Here is a 17,658-nt window from a genome sequence, read left to right on the forward strand (position 1 = left end):
AGTAGACAAAATAGTTTCATTATTTTGAAAATTCTTGACATAAATCGCAATTCCCTCATACTTGACAGGTTCTTTCTCTACACTAAATTGTTTTAGCTGTTTTTCTCGGATCTTTTATAGTTAGAGCCAACTCTGTTTCAATTTATCGACAGATTTCTGTATTTATCTTTTTTACGTTCATGACTTAATTCCATTTTTTGGCATCGTTTGCGAACCCACTAATGTTTTCTTCAATAAAATATCGGGGAAGCAGAGCAGAGTATTTTTTTTTTTTATTAAATTAATTCAACCTAACACATTTCAAATGACATATCAAAAACCACCCTAATGTACCCACAAATGACTACTTGCTCAGTTTTTTAGCAAAGCAATTCCCATTTGTATACGAAACCATATGCGTACAATTTTTGTAAATTTTGGCGCATCCAATAGCTGCTACTGCCTGCCCTCTAATCGATAAGCGTGTTTTCACTAAAAATGAAAAAATGTAAAAAAAAAAACATAAATTTTCAACGTTAAATGTTTTACTCGTCCGTATGTGCGTATGTGTGCATGCGGTAAAGCGATGCGTGGAATTCCAATTCAAATTCAATGGGGGATTTTGAATTTTTATCCTTTGCAATTTGCGTTAATGTTGTGGAAAAGTGGAGCTGCGGTTACCGACAGTTTAGCTGATGGCAACGACGACGACGTCACACACACACACACACACAAGCAAACCTGCTGTACCACCATAAAAAGCTACGGATATGCTTAACTGCATAACTTAATACTTGCGCAAAATCTCATTCGAACACGCACGCACACACATATACATATACATGGTGGTGCATGTATGTGTTGTCGCATGCGTAATCGCTCGCAAATATTTGCATATATTTGTATACCGTGTTGTTGTTGTTGTAAACGTCCACGGCATCGCGTATTTGCCATGTCACTAATGGGCTTTTTATGGCTTCAAGTTCATTTCAAATCAAAATCATCTAAACCGATTTCATCCCTTTCGAAAATACGCCGTGCGAACATGCAGCACGCGACCTAATGGCCCGCAGGTAACAAATGCCGCAAGTAAAGACAGATTGAGAGCGCTGAGGCAGCGGTAACAGTGTAAAGTACAAATTGATGAAATTACAAGTATTTGCTTGGCAGCGCAAGCAAATCGGTTCGTCATTCGAGGAAAGCGTCTTTAAAAAGCGCTTAAGCCAGAAGCGTTGTCTAAGCGGGAAGCAGCTGTGACAAGCTACTCAAAGCAGTGCTTGGTAAGCATAAGAAACCATTATGATTATGCCCTAATGGAATGCAGCAAAATTTAAGCATAACCATAATCTGAAAAAAAATGCTCTGAGGTTGCATTCTTTAATAATTTTTCGTAAGTTTAAGGACTTACGCACTTAAATTTGGCATTTTCAAAATACATAAAATTCAAATTTAATGAGAAATATTTATTATCATCGAAAGAACATTCTTTGCAATTTTTTTTTTTTTTGTTGATGATCTTGGGATTTTTTTGATCTTGGGACGCGGCAACGTCCCAGATGGTCCATCCGTTGAGTGCAATTTTCGATGACTCGGTTCAGCATTTCGACAGATAACGGGCGAATGACACGCATAATGTTTTGCTCCAAGACCTGAATCGAAGAGCGATTATTCGCATAAAGCCTATACTTAACATTCCTCAACAAGAAAGAGTCTAACGGGGTGATATCCCACGATCTTTGTGGTTAATCGACCAACCCAAAACGTGAAATTAACTGCCCACCGAAGTGTTCTTTCAATGATCAATCAATGGATTGTTGCGATGTTTGAGAAGTGGCACTGTCTTGTTGAAACCAAATGTCGCCGTGATCATGAGCTTCGATTTCGAGCAACATTTACCATTGACGGTTACGTTCTCATCATCATTTTTGAAGAAATATGGACCGATGATTCCACCGTCTCACAAGCCACACCAGATCGTTGTTTTTTCTAGATGAAATGACAGATTTTGAATCTCTTCAAGTTGCTCTTTGTCCCAAATGTGACAATTTTGCTTGTTTATGCCCATTGAGCCAAGAATGGGCCTCGTCGCTGATTTGCGTTGGAACTTTTCGAAGGTCTATAGAACGAATCTACTATATATCGCTTCGAAAGGTCAAGCGCTTTAGTTCTTGCACAAATTGTATTTGATACGCTTTTAGTATAAGATCTCGACGTCCGAGTTGCTACAAACGGCTCCGAATCGATCCTCCACGGGCTTCGTGTACACTTTCAGCTACTTGCTTCACTACGTGCTGGACGTCGTCGTGAATGCTGGGTTTCAAGAGGGTCCCTTGAAGACTAAATAAAATTAAAAAATTCGTTATTCTGTAACACCTTCGAGGCCGTCAGCCTGATTTTACTGTTGTATCTAAGATTTCTTGGAAATAAGCTTTAAACCAATTTTAGAACTTGTTGTACCAGAAAAATTATTGTGGTGCGAAATTGTACCTACTGCGTGATATTACAAATATTATTCCTAAATGTAACTTAGATGGCCTATTTCGCTGAAACTCAATTAATTTAATAAAATACCTGATTTTTTCCAACCCAACTGCCCAATGTCTCTTAAGTTGGAACATTGTTAGCCGTAGGATATATTCCCTCTCATCCGGCTAAAGGCTGGGAATGTTCTAGCATCTCATAATACTTTTCGGATGCCCTGCCTTCGGCCGAATCCAATTTTCCCATTTTCTGAAGCTGCGATCTTAATGGTTTGTGCTCTATGATTACCTTGATAATATTACCAATTTAACTAGCCCAAAGTAATTTTGTAGTATGACTTGAGTTTACTGCTTCAACCCCGAGCCAATTGGTCTTCCTTTTCATTTCTTTTTATTCGTATATGACAAGAATACACAATTTCTACCTGCAAGTCGACTTAGCCGACGACTCGAAACTTCTCTCTGTTAAATATAAATATTAATTCGTTGATTTAGGTGACCCAAAGCAAAGGGCATAGCATGCCTCCTTGCATTGTGTCACAAATGAGGTGTTGAGCGATTTTTATACCTTTCTCAACGTGCGTGGTCGGTCTATTGCTTAGTATACTATATAACATAAACAGGCCAGCATAATAATAATTGTTATCAGTGTAGCCGTACTAGCTTAGTCGTTAATGCTTTCTCGTTAATGAAAGCCGCTAGCTTGAATTTTCATGTTTAGAAGGAACTTTTGCTTGTCCGAACTATCTCATGTCGCTGGTCGTTGGCAGGATTGCCACAGGACAGAGACTAGTTTCCCTTTCCTCTTTTCGACTATCAAGATTACTTTGTCATCCTGCCATCGAACCCACTCGACATAATTCGAGGAAAGTTCGCCTATCTTGGTTTTGTTAGAAACGGGCATAAAATGAATATGGTTAAGATGTCATACATTACTTATTTCAATGAGGTAATTAATTTTTACTAATTACTACTTAACTTTTCATTTTTTTTTTTTTTTTACTTTGTTTGTAGAAATTTGTTTTCTGTTACGTTTCTTTTCTAACTCAGTTTGTCTCCTGAGTTCATTTCTACAACAACAAATGTTTAAACACACATTTATAAAGTTTTTGGTAATTTTTTTGCTCTCTGTGTGTTTACTTTCAGCTGGCCGCAATTATGAAATGGCGACTAGCGGTGATATATCGATGATCTCACCACCATCGTCTTCCATTTCGAACGGCCAGGATCCATTCGGACAATTGCCGCCGCTGCCACCGCCACTGCGTTCAACACAAGTGCTTCAACCGCTAACGGTTTTTCCAGGTGTGATAAATATTTCAAGCAACTTAATGTAAATCACCCAGCACTAATATCCATCATCTGAAACGTCCTGCTTGGATATTTGGGCATGCAATGCAATTTTCTGTGTTTTCTTGATTTCCTGATTAATGTGTGTCCTTTTCGTTTTTTTTTCTTTTTTTTTTTTTTTGCATAACCTCCTGTTTTGGTAGTATTGCTATTTTATGACTACTTTTTGTTTTGTATTTATTTCTCAAATTTTCCGTAGTGTTTTTTTCTTTCGTAATTTTGACAGCTTTTTTGCTCAACTATTTTGGTTAGCGATATTTTTGTTTAGTTTTTCTTTTTGCTAAGCCAATTGTTTGTTACCCCCTATTTTCTAGCTTCTTGAATGAATTTAATCTTTTTTGCTTTAATTGCCTTCTTCAAGAGTTTCTTTAGTGGTTCTGTAATTGTATGATCTGGATTTTAATTTGTTGGTTATTTTTATATACCTTCGCTAATTGTTGTTATATAATGTATTGATGTGTTTTTATTGTTGCTTATATTATTCTTCAACATATCATTCGACATACATACATACATATCGTCAGCTAAAATGCAAAATAACGTAACTTTTCATAAGTTTACATGCGAAGGAAAAACGATATACTAAAAAATAATAGTTTTGGTTATAAAACCGTTATATATTGGTTATAATTTGGATATAATAGAACTCACCCATATTAAACAAGTAAAGAAGGGCTAAGTTCGGGCGTCACCGAACATTTTATACTCTCGGTACATGTCATCACGGTGTTAAGAAAATATTAAATACCGAATTTCATTGAAATCGGTTGAGTACTTCCTGAGATATGGTTTTTGGTCCATAATTGGGCGACGCCACGCCCATTTTCAATTTAAAAAAAAGCCTGGATGCAGCTTCCTTCTGACATTTCTTCCGTAAAATTTAGTGTTTCTGACGTTTTTGTTAGTCGGTTAACGCACTTTTAGTGATTTTAAACATAACCTTTATATGGGAGGTGGGCGTGGTTATTATCCGATTTCTTCCTTTTTCGAACTGTATATGGAAATGCCTAAAAGAAACGACTCCATACAGTGTGGTTGACATAGCTATAGTAGTTTTCGAGATATGTACAAAAAAGTTAGTAGGGGGCGGGGCCACGCCAACTTTTCCAAAAAAGGTACGTCCAAATATGCCCCTTCCTAATGCGATTCTTTGTGCCAAATTTCATTTTAATATCTTTATTTATGGCTTAGTTATGACACTTTATAGGGTTTGGGTTTCCGCCATTTTGTGGGCGTGGCAGTGGGCCGATTTCGCCCATCTTCGAACTTAACCTTCTTATGGAGCCAAGAAATACGTGTACCAAGTTTCATGATGATATCTCAATGCTTACTCAAGTTACAACTTGCACGGACGGACGGACAGACAGACATCCGGATTTCAACTCTACTCGTCACCCTGATGACTTTGATATATATAACCCTAGATCTGACTCTTTTAGTTTTAGGACTTACAAACAACCGTTATGTGAACAAAACTATGATACTCTCTTTAGCAACTTTGTTGCGAGAGTATAAAAAGAAAATAGTTTTGGTTATAAAATGGTTATATAAGGTTATTAGTTATATATTGGTTATATCTGAGAGCGGCAGCTATATATACATATGTAATTTGATGTAGTGAATCGTAGGCAATAAAAAACTCAATTTGGATTGTTTTGATGATACTTTGTTTTGCATTTTAGATGAAGATATGTACTTATACATATACCAACAATCGCTCACCAGGCAGCTCTAACCACTGCAAATAGACTACATAGTAGTATGTATACAAGTTTATATAATTCAATATCTATATTGAATTTGTTTTTATTTTATAACAATTACATATAAAAATATTGCCATAAGATTCATTTTTTTCAAAGAATTTCATTTTTAACTAGCTACGTTAAGCTCAATATTGTGTCTGGAAATATTTTGTCTTCAATATTCAATAGTTCATTTATTTCCTTTTCGCAATTTACAACAAATCTGCGTGGTCATCGGACACGGTTCTGAATTATATATATTGCTCAGATTACAAGTCAAGCTTTCTAGGGAATATTCTTGCAGATTCGAACACAGAGCTTAGACTCCATACCGTGTTTTTTTTTAACAACTACGTAGTTATATTGGCTGTCTGACTACGCACCACTACCTTTAGAAAGCCCATTGCGAAGCCACAGAGATTAAAATCTCCGCACTCTCTTGCTTCTCATTTGCGTAGAAGACATTTTATAATCTCTTCTTCTTCTACCTCTTGCCAGTTCCATAATAGGCCTTATATAGTGTCTTAGTCTTAGAATAGAATTTTTTCACATCCCGTCTATAATTTTTTTTTCATTTGGAACCTTAATAGTTGGCATGTGTGTCCCTATTTCATTCATGCCATATTTGCCTGCTTATTGAGCAAGTTAGAGATTGATTTCACCGAGACTCAGTTATATTTATAGCATGTTTGTCATTTAAATATGTATCTACAAGTAGGGTGGTGTGTGCTCTAGCCAGTTTATCTGCTTTATAGTTACTACCAATATCACTATGTCCTGAAACCCATTGCAAGTATATCGTGAAATAGAATGTTAGATTCTCTAAGAGTTAATGGCATTATTTGAAAACCATTAACGAAAATATTTTGGAGACTTCAGTGATTTCAGAGCGGTCTGGCTATCTGTTTATATAAACATAATCATAGTTGTGTGCACACTCCTTCTCCTCATAAGAAGGACCTCATTTATTGCTGCGATCTTCGCTTGGAAGACACTGCAGTGTTCTTTTAGACGGCAGGCAATTCTGTTAATTAATTTTGCTGAAAATCCACCACCTGCCACTATATTATCAACCTAGAACCATCTGTTATAGTTGCTTATACCTGCGTTCCTGTTCACCCCGCCGCTTTCCCACACTTCTCCGTAAGAGAAGGTAACACTTGTGACCGGGTGTGTATTCAATTTTATAGGACTACGAAAATTCGTGATATTGAGTAGAACAGATAAGTATTTTAGGGTATCCTTTGCTACAGAAAATTCTCTTTTCTTGAATTTAAGAGATAATTTAACATTGCAAAAGCTAACAGTTTTGACAAACGAGAACAAATACCAAATATTCTTTGCCATCTGAAATATATTCTAAAAATGTGAATAACGCTTACAAAATGCTTTCTCCTAAGAGTAAGGTAAAAAAGTCATATTAAAAGATAGTGACTTATTGTCACATATGTATTAGTTATCAAAACGTCTTCAAATACCAAAAATATCAAAGAATTCATATGAAACGATCTTGCAAAATTCATATGCTTATGCTAACTGAAACTTCAGGGCAATAGATATTATTATTTATTCAACCGCTAGTTGACCTATATTTTAATTGTTTTTATGTGAAAAGTTATATCTAATATAATATGAGCGTATAAATATAAAGGTTTCAAATATTAATGCAAAATTATAACTTTACTTAAAAAAAAAAAAATTACACAAGTACAACCCGATTAAAAAGTATAGAATATATTATACATATATTTTCCCCTTTAGTTATAACACCATCAGTATTACACCATCTAGTTGCGTATACGCCCCGGCTATCCAACTTTTATGTTAGACTTAAGGTTGCGTATACGCAATGACATCTTATTTTTATGTTTTTAATACACACCATTATTCATACAGTTTATATATTTGACAACATTTCACACAAACCCACATAAGCGTAACTGCAGTCTGTCATAACACATACGTATCTATCACGTTTTCGCTATTTTGAAGTGATTTCCATACAATTTTCACTGTCATTGAATGCCATGGAATATCAGCAAATAAAAAGTGTGATGCTTGCTTGTATTTTTCAGTAAAAGATCTTAAATGCACAATCCTATATCTTTGCGTTTAAAAAAATCACTTTCATTGTTTTTGAATTGAAATATTTTTGTAAGCAGCTGCCTACAGAGCGCAGTTGCTCAGCGATTTTTGAGCTTTGAAAAGTTTTTGTGTATTCTTTCACTTCATAATCGTTAAATGCCTGCGCCTTCGCTAAAAACGTATGAAGCTGTAAGAGTTTTTGTGCTTTTTTAACTGGTTCACTAAATCTATATGTATTTTCCCCACATCATGATTGAATTTTGGAACATTCATGTATGTTATATAAATAAAGAGACAAAAAACAATAACAATTATAATTATTATCAGCTATGTTGCTTCAAAAATGCTAATCACAATTCAAATTACTCGTTCTCTATTTCTTTTCTGTGTTTTTTTCTGCGCGTTGGTTATACTACAACAATAAAAAAAAACTAATAAAATATAAATAAAAAAAAAAATTATTACAAAAACACATATTAATAAAAAAAAATTTAAATGCTAAATTTATAAAAACTACAACAACTATGTTAAATATTTGTATTACACAAACAACAACAACAAAAAATCTATAAAAAATATTTATTTTCGAAAAAAATATTTATTTATTGTCGTGTGGCTTTATCGTTGATTATATTTTCGTAGAGTGAGTATAACTGCAGTTTATATTTATTTAAGGAACTAATTTTTATTTTATAAAATTTTTGATTTTCTTTTTCTTTACTTGCTTTGAACGCCTTATTTCGTGAGTTCTTATGTTCGTTGGCTCTTTTTATATGAAAAAAATGCGCTATAAATTATTTGTATGTATGTATATATTTCGCACATTCGCATTCGTGTATAGTGTCCAATTTGAGCGAAGACTCTTACGATTATGTTTTTGGTGGTCGACGTAAGACCCCGCCTGCAACAAGAACAACAACTACACTCAAGCTGACCTCACCGCCAGTACGCCTGCGACCAGAAGGTGAGTAATTTTCCGACAAAACATTATTTCGAACATAAAATATATGATAGGGGTATTCACTATGAAAATATTATTTACTTATATTTTTTAATTACAGAAGTCGAAAAATTTATTAATATAGAATTTAAATTAAATATAATTTTTATGTAACCAACAAGAATTTTTGCTGAAAAATATTATTTGGTGAGCTTCCTGGAAATATTTTTATACATTATCCCAAACTTTATATCTGTAATTATTATTGGTGCGTGAAACTTATTTGGTCAAAAATAATTGGCAGCTCTATTGAAGTATATAACAATTAAAAATATTAGTTAAGCCCATTAAATGTGTTGCTGATATGTCATTTTCCTTTATCCCAACTGGTAAAATTTTGTAAAAGGCTGGCAAGCCTTATGTCAAATATTCTCAATCTTACATTTTACAAAACCTCTTCCCTTATTTGATTTTTTGGCTCACTTTTCGAATTTAATAAAAAAAAGTTTGGAACAGGTGGCAATCCTTCTCATAAATATCTCTACAGAAATGTTTTTTTTTGTAGTTGTTTTTAAATATATCAGGTTATATAATTTGTACAAGAATTGTATTGTTTCATATTTTGGAAAAAGTCGGAAAAGTTGGAAAACGTTGCAACCCTATACAAGAATTCCAAAACAATTAAATTTTCAAAAAGCTTTTAACTCTTTAATTTTCTTCAGTTTTTATTTGCCATCGTAGAACTGATGGATTGAACAATGCAAAAAAAACATAGTAAAATTGTTTTCATGTATCCAGAAAATATAATAAAATTTAAACTTAAAAAGTGGCAACCCTATAACATTTGTTAGTTGTTAGTCCTACTCTGAATAACGCAAATTGCTCTTAATGCTATTTCTTCTAAAAAATCTGGCAAACAAATACAATTTTTAAACAGGTGGCAACCCGTTACACTTTTTCAGTTACTTGTTCCATCACCTCTACGGTGTCCAATGCAAAAAAATGTTAAAACTGGTTTACCATATTTAAGAAATGTATTAAAATTTAAGCTAGAAAAAGTGGCAAACCTAATAAAAATTTAATAAAATGCCTTTCATAAACTCTTAAATTAAAAAAAAAATATTGCAATTTTCATATAATTAAAAACTTGTATTAAATTAAAATATTTTTGTCTCACTCAAATGTAATAAAATGCTTTAATAAAATATTTTAAATTTTAAATTTATATTTCATTTTTGATATACAAAATTTCCATACAAATTTAGTTTTCAAATAGGTGGCAACCCTTTAATCTTCTTCAGCTGTTAGTTCTATCAGTTGTACATTAAATGATGCAAGGCAATGCTTAAAATTGATCTCATGTGTTTAAAAAACATATATCATTTGCAACCTTAAAAATGGTGGCAACCCTATTAAAAAATATTTTCAAATATCTGTCCTAAGTTCGTTTAAATTTGAAACTCATATTTTAGTGTTTCTACACAAATAGTTTTAAAATAAGTGGCAAGCCCTTAACCTTCCGCTATGTACTACCTTGCTATAAAGTCTAAAGGAATTGCCTTTTAAAAATATGAAAACAAAATAAATTAAAAGACTTAGATTTAAGAAGAAAATGCGGTTTGTTAAACAAAATGCGAAAATATGGCATTCCTTATACTTCAAGTTGTTTATGCTTTTATTAAAACACTTTTAGATTTACTCACGCTGTGTCTATTACTTACTTTACAAACAGACAACGTTATTCTCAACTAAATATTTACATAGTGAATACCCTTTGGAAATATATAATAAAACATATAACACATTGATGTATAGCCATCTCACACTCTAATAGTTATAAACTCCGTCTTTTAACAAATGAGTTTTCATTAAGCTAATTGCCATACTCAAACATCCTTTAAATCTTATCTATATACAAGTTACCTCACACACACTTACACACAGATGAAGTATCATCATTTCTACAACTGATTCATTACATTTTCACACCTACGAATACACTCACACACACAGCTGTATTACATATAGTATTTACTATGTGTTAACGGCGCATCGCCTTTATCTGTAACTTTACGTCCGTCTTTCATTCACAGACGCACACCATCGTGGTGGCAACGTAAATAATGGTGGCCGCTTTTATCGTCATTCCTTCAGTTACGCGCCAAAACGCACCCGACACGGCAACAACAGCGAACGCAATGAAAATCGTGAATCACGACTGAGATGTCATGGCGAAGACGAAGCAACACTGCGCCAACTGCTTCTCGAGTATGTACACAAATGAAATCTCCTCTTCTCACCTTTCTATTTGCCATCACTTTTAGTCTCATTCGCATTCTCACATTATTTATACTCGCATTTACTTACGTTCACATATCATTAATGTGTATTTACTGCCGTTCACGTCTGTATATCTAACAGCAATTCATCATCAGCTTTCATCTCACATGCATTTCGTTTTTTGTTTCGTAATCTTACTGTAAATAAATATTAATTTTTAATTATTTATTTATTGTTTAAAGTTTTTGTAAATTTTATATTTATCAAAATCAAAATATTTGAATAATTGAGAGCAATTCGTTAGTGCGAATCTGTGCTATTTATTTATTAGAAGTAAAGTTAGACAAGTTTAGTTTAAGTTTTTCTCGCTAAATTACTGAGAAATATACGTAGATATATTATAGTGTCGAATGAAAATCATCCTTAGGTGTGAATATATGAGTTTTGAACAGGAAAAAGAAGAAATTTTAAAATTCTAAAAACTAGAGAAAAATGTCTTTAAATATTTCTTTACCTAAGCCTTTCGTCTATTTCTGCTAGTCTTCGACCGGTACTGTTAGATTATTAATCATATACATAAATTCCATGGGTTTCATGGTCCTTGCCACCTTTTACTTAGTAAATATTAATTTGTCTATTTTAAACTAGAAACAACTAGTATAACAGCTATTAATATTTCCAACACCACTATGCAATGCATTGTTTAGACTGTCGAATAAGCCACGGTCCGAAATTCTGCACCAAATGCACAGATATTCTTCTCCTTTCTGTTGAAAGCATTGAAGCTAATGGACTTTTACTTCAGTAGCATACTGAGGGCGGAACTGTTAAGGACCCAGCATGCCTACATCAAAGGCATTTCAGTTGACAGTTGACTGCAATCTATAGTGTCATGGTTTCATAAAATATTTACGGTAGGCATCTTTCCTGACATAGAGGGAGCCTTAAACAATGTACGATCGGAGGTTATGGTTAAAGCAATGGAAAAATTTGAGGTAGATTCGAACCTCAGGCACCTCATATATAGTACTCTTTGCGATAGAATGGTCGTAGCGGAAAGGGGTTACGCAAAGAAGTACCGAAAGGTTAATAGGGGCACTTCTTATGATGGAGTAGTTGCCCTACTGCTTTGGAACCTCATAGTAAATGATGCCGTTGCTCTTATGGTAAAAGGACAATTTTTAATACCGTCTAACAGATAATCGAAGTGTGCCCTAACTTGATTTACAACTAAAGGCATGGCAATGGTTTGGCCGTCAGTCCAACTTAAACTTATATACCAGATGGTGTCAGATCGCAGAGGCTCCTCTTTAATCAATCGGATGCTGACGAGTTAAACCTTTCTATAAGGCGAAATACTTAGGACTTGTCCTTTCTAAAAAGTTTTATTGAGGCCAAATATTGAAGAAAGAGTAAAAAATATATTGTTTGTCTCATATTGCTGCACGAAAATGGATCTCACGTGTGCTTAGCGAGCGCCGTTCGACGACCCGTTTTTGTGCAACTACAAGATTATTTTTGCCTTGAGTAGAATGCTGTGTAGCTACTAAACTATTTGTTCTTAGCAACAGGCATTGTCCACTAGGCATTCATGCGGTAAGGCTAAAAAATCTTATCGGACACATTTTGTCTACGGAGTGAAGTAGAAACTTCCACGCGTTAGCCCCTCCATTGTTCAGCTTAGACATAGCTGAAACACTGAGTTTCCTCTCAACAAATTTGCTGTAGGTCGTTTGGATATTTTAGACACTTTGTGAGCGTCGTTAGATCTTATGATCTATCATATCGCAGATTTAAGTATCACAACCTGACCGCACTGCTGTTACTCATACACATCGAGCATAATCCTAAATAAACAGTAGTTAAGCGGATGAGAAACTAAGACAGCTTTGAATAACCTATTTTGCTTTATCACTCATTTTTTTCGAGAATATACCTAAAATATCTTGAGCAAGAACGTCTAAATTAGTGAGTATAAAAACTGCTTTCTATTGACACTCATTTGTCTTGAGCATCATTTCAAAAAAGCACACTCCATTTCACAGATTTCTTCTTTTCTCATTTTCGTCGAGTGTCAACTCAAAAACAAATTAACTGAGGATTGTTTCTTGAAACGCTATGCCAGTGTTGGTCAAATTTCTTTTGCTTTGTCAATAATTTTCTTCGAAACAAAAGACACTCTCTACGTCCGATGCTGGAACACTTAGTTTAAATTGTTCCTTCTGTAAATGTTTTCGAGCTGAACCTAAAAAAAAAATACTCACCTCTTATCGCATTAAATTCTTTGTCAGTATTTTACAAATTTATTCAGTCTATCGATCTATGACAGCCTATTTCAAGCTTAGAATTGTTTAAACATTGTCTATTATAAGAGAAAACTTCACTCCGCGGATTTCGAGATACTAAGCAAATGAGCTGATCCTAGGCGGAAAATTTTCCATCGAATTCCCGCTAAAAGCTTAAATGATTGATTTAACTGAGGTCAATTTGTATCAATACTCATGAATTTGAAATTCTTCCGAATCCAACTCTCAAAATTGAGATTTTATCGTTGTTCCTGAAAACGAGTTCTTGAGCTCTCACAATCATATTTAAAGCAGCAAAATCTTGGACCAAAAACTGAGTTAAAATCATCTGCGAACAACAACTCTGCTATGCTAAAGTGCGATTATCAAATCTCGCACAAAAATTGCAATCGTGTGCCTCTGCAGCCAATCAAATCGGCGCTTTAATCATACGAGGCATGCGAGCATTAAATAGCCCTCGGAAGCTTAGCGGAGCATTTCTAATTGGAAAAGTACTCTTTAGCACTTAAAGTATTTAATAATTAAAAGCGAATTATCTACCTAGCAATAATTTAAAGTGGAATTTATTGGATTTGGGTAGTAAGCGTTGGCAGTTGATAAGCATTTGTTTTTCTTGTTGTTGTTGTGATTTATTTTCACACAACCGAAATGCAAATGCAATTACTTAACTGCATTTCACCATTGCCAAACACAAATTACGCGCGCCACACACATACCCACACACATGAGCGTATATGTGAAGCGACTGCAATTCTCGTGCGTGACGTTAGCACGTAAGCACGTACGTATTACGTATTGCTGCCATTGGTATGGCAAATTATTTGTTTTGTAATTAATTTATGCGACCAGCCAAATTCGATAGCCGCACACACACACACACACACACCACCACCAACAACAAAGTGGCATAAAACAAATATGCCGTTATTTGGTTATTTATTGTGCAATCCAAATCAACTAATAAATATTTTAGTTTTACTCGGTGAAATGCAAAAAACAAAAGCAACAAAATAAATGCATTTTTCAAAAACGAGTTCATACAATATCGAAATGGCTTGGCATTATTTGCATTTTGCACAGCGATTTGCGAAATATTTGCGCCACTGATTAAAATTTGATAGCATTGTCGTGATTAGTTTGGCAACGACAAAGTTGACACTCGCCAATTAGTGGGTCCAACAAATTGGCAGTCATGAAAAGTTGTTTGGCTTAATTCCACTTTGAAAAAAAGAATTCGGAAATATTTTCCAGAGTTAATAATGCCACTTTTTCGTTTAACGCCAAATACAGTTAAATTCGAATGAGTGAGAGTGTATTATCTACTATGGAACATAAAGTGAGAGCAGCGCTTCTTTAATTGCTTTATTAAATGATGCCTCGTAGCAGGCTCAGTAGCAACATATAAATTATTTCAATATTGTCTGAACTTTATTGAGTTTATTTATCTGCAGGAGATTCAGAACTAAACTTGGCTTAATATGTTCAGCATGTCTGGTCGTATGTTGGGCAGACAATTCAGACTGTGACTGCCATCATTTTGGGTTAAGTTATGGTATATAAGAGCAATCTCACTTGGACAGCTAAGCACGTTGGTCTGTTTTGTTTACTCAAAATTAAAAACTGATATTCACTCTCCTACCTCATCATAATATTTTGTATCCCTGAACTTCTCATTACGCTCATCGATATTTGTGGAAGAATTAGTCTAAGAAAACTTATCTGAAAATTGTAAAGAAAAAAATATTCTGTAATCTATAAATAAATGTTAAGTTTCACATTCAAAGGAATACTCTCTAAATGAAAAATGCAACATTCTCTTTCAAAGCTTAAAAAAACGTTTGCTTTAATCCCTCTGCATTTGATACTAGCGACAAGTTTCTTCCTTCGATTTGAAAGAAATAAGTCTCGGTCGTAAACAAATTTAGATTTGTTTTTTCAAATTTCTTATGATCTTCAAAAAAAAAAAAAAAATTATAGTTGTCTATATTCTCAACTTGATACCAGGCAACACTACTCTGGAGAACTTATTATGTGGCAAGTGGATCAACTGGGTCATTGCAATTATCCAGGAAAGTAGTATGGCAACGTCATCTAATATAAAAAGATTAAACAACAGTATTTATAGTAATACTAACCACTGAACTTATTTTCGACTATGCCATCTGATAAGCATATATATATATATATATATATGTAGAATATAAGTATATATTCTATAAGCACTGCTCAAAACTCATCTGTTTAAAAAATCGCGAAGTTATATCGGCGAAACCTGCTCATACGCTGTAAAAGCATTAAACCGTCCTTAAAATTTCTTCACTCCAGTCATCTGCCTTAAAAACATTAAAGGTTTTACCAACGAAAAATACTATATCTCTAGTTGAGATGAGAATATTTACATTTTCTATTTTTTAATTTATTTAAAACCGGATTTAAGATCTTTTTTAACGACAGCTTTGAAACTAGTTCATAAAATTTGTAATACATAATTTTATCCTGTTTCGTAAAAAAATACCGAAACGCACCTCTCTGCCACTTGAGTTTAGAGCTAAACTTGATATAATATTATCTACATAGACGAAAGTCCAGAAAACTGTTTACAATATTCCTACTTCGACGAGATCAGACTATTGCAACATCGTTTTCTAATTGTAGATCCAGAAAACTCTCTCTATCCAAATAGGTGAGCAGGCATGAGAGGCCTTAAGTATGAGATATACGAGTACACATATTTGTTATAAACTTTTAGAGCCTTCAGAATTAAAGTCACGAGATCCGATCAGATATGGAAAGGTCATTATCTAACTGAAAGCTTTTCCTAGCAAATTTTGTAATAGGTGAGCAGGTATGTGAGGCAAATTCAGAAGGCGAGTTCAGCGTTTGACGACGTTTGACGTATCATGAATGAAACTTTTAGCTATTATAATCGCTTATTAAAGTTAACATACAAAAAATAAATATGAATTTGTAATTAAGTGTTAGAAAATAAGTATAAAGATAAGTGAACATGCAACAATTTTTAGATAAAAATGATGGTAGGTGTTAGGCATCAAAAGCTCACATGTGCTTCCTGCCAATATAATGAATTGCAGCACGCTTAGTTTTTTGCTTCTTACTTTTATCAATATTTTTCAGACTAATTTTATTTAATGTTTTCTATTGTGTTTTTTTTTTATTATTTTATTTTGCGTTATTCATTATTTATACTTTTTATTGTTGCATAACCTATTTTTATTCAAAGAAAATCTATTTTTTCATCATGCTTCATACATAAATCCATGCGACAGTTCTGCTCATTTTTATAGTAGTTATGGAAATGTGTATATGCAATTCACCAATACTAACTGACGCGTCACGTTTATAATTAAAATGCAATCATTATAATACAATTATTTTTTTGTATTTCTCTTCCTCCATTCATCGTGTGTTTTTCATCTCTTTCTCCCTCTCTATTTAACGCCTATTTAAATATAACCGTATATAACGCGCTCATCCAACAATTTGTTCACGACTCGTTTTTTTTTTTTTTGTGACCCATCCCCTATCCAACTCAACAACGTCCCGACGTCGTCGCGCGGCCACAGAATTGTGCACTAACTGAGCAGATTATGTTAATTTAAGTGCACCCTCAATATGTCAATTACAATTATCATTGCCAGCATTCAAATTAGCATTAACAATAATAATTAGTACAGCAGAACAGTAAAAAGAAAACGGAAACGGTAAATACGAAGTAAAAATTAAACGAAAGCAAGATCACGAAAAGAACACTAAGTGAGGAGTGCTTTGAAAACGGCGACTTAACGGTATATTAACACACTAGCGGTGAGACTAGTCTGTTCAGTTGAAGTTTGTCACGATTCTGTAGCGTGTTGTTGTAATTGGTTTGGCCCACACGGTCCACCAATTACCGGGCAACAAAGACATTCACCAACAACAAACGGCGAGAAAACAAAAAACAAAAAAAGTTGTATATTTAAATAAAAAAAAATAAAAAAGTTAAAATAGAAACAGAAACAGAAACGAAACACAGCAGAATATTCCAGCAGCTTAATTTGAAAAACAAAAAATCGCCAAATTTTTGCACAAAAGAAGAAAACTTTAACCAATATTTGTAGCAAAGCGCATAAGCTAACGGAATTTGAACCAATTGGCTAAAAAGTAAAAACAACAACTACAAAAAAAAAAAACACAAATCAAGTATTAACTCTAGTCAACCAAATACCAAAATAAGTTGTAAGCACATCAACGTAGCTCCTAAAAACGTTTTAACCCAATACTCGTAACATAATCCTAAGCGTAAACGTAAGACTTAGCGTAATTAACTAGCAGCATTGTTTCGGTAGTACTCTCTTCTCCTCCTCGCAAGTGTCACCCTCCTGCCAAAGCAACAAAATGATGATGGACACAATGCCACCCAGGTATAAATACTTTTTACATATAGTACTTGCTTTTATTTTCAATATCAAAAAAAAAAAAAAAAAAAAAAAAAA

The 17,658-nt window shown here is 33.7% G+C and overlaps 2 protein-coding genes across 3 annotated transcripts in view; both read left to right on the forward strand.

Moving 5' to 3' along the window:
- The window catches only part of LOC108978108 (glucose transporter type 1-like), a 93,607-nt gene that overhangs the window by 23,441 nt on the left and 52,508 nt on the right, over nucleotides 1-17,658 (forward strand). The gene's annotated exons all lie outside the window — the stretch shown is intronic.
- Nucleotides 1-17,658, forward strand: part of LOC108964965 — a 68,252-nt gene that overhangs the window by 23,419 nt on the left and 27,175 nt on the right. The window contains exons 2-5 of one of the 2 annotated variants that reach the window (XM_018927068.1): nucleotides 3,606-3,764; nucleotides 8,481-8,603; nucleotides 10,673-10,847; nucleotides 16,750-16,837. In XM_018927068.1, coding sequence (XP_018782613.1) covers nucleotides 3,623-3,764; nucleotides 8,481-8,603; nucleotides 10,673-10,847; nucleotides 16,750-16,762 — 453 coding nt within the window. In that variant the 5' untranslated portion in view covers nucleotides 3,606-3,622 and the 3' untranslated portion in view covers nucleotides 16,763-16,837. Of the gene's footprint in view, nucleotides 1-3,605; nucleotides 3,765-8,480; nucleotides 8,604-10,672; nucleotides 10,848-16,749; nucleotides 16,838-17,658 lie in introns of those variants that run through there. The other variant, XM_018927059.1, reaches the window with a different exon arrangement.

Source organism: Bactrocera latifrons, unplaced genomic scaffold, assembly GCF_001853355.1.
Source record: "Bactrocera latifrons isolate USDA-ARS-PBARC rearing strain unplaced genomic scaffold, ASM185335v1 scaffold_1, whole genome shotgun sequence".
Lineage (NCBI taxonomy): Eukaryota > Metazoa > Arthropoda > Insecta > Diptera > Tephritidae > Bactrocera > Bactrocera latifrons.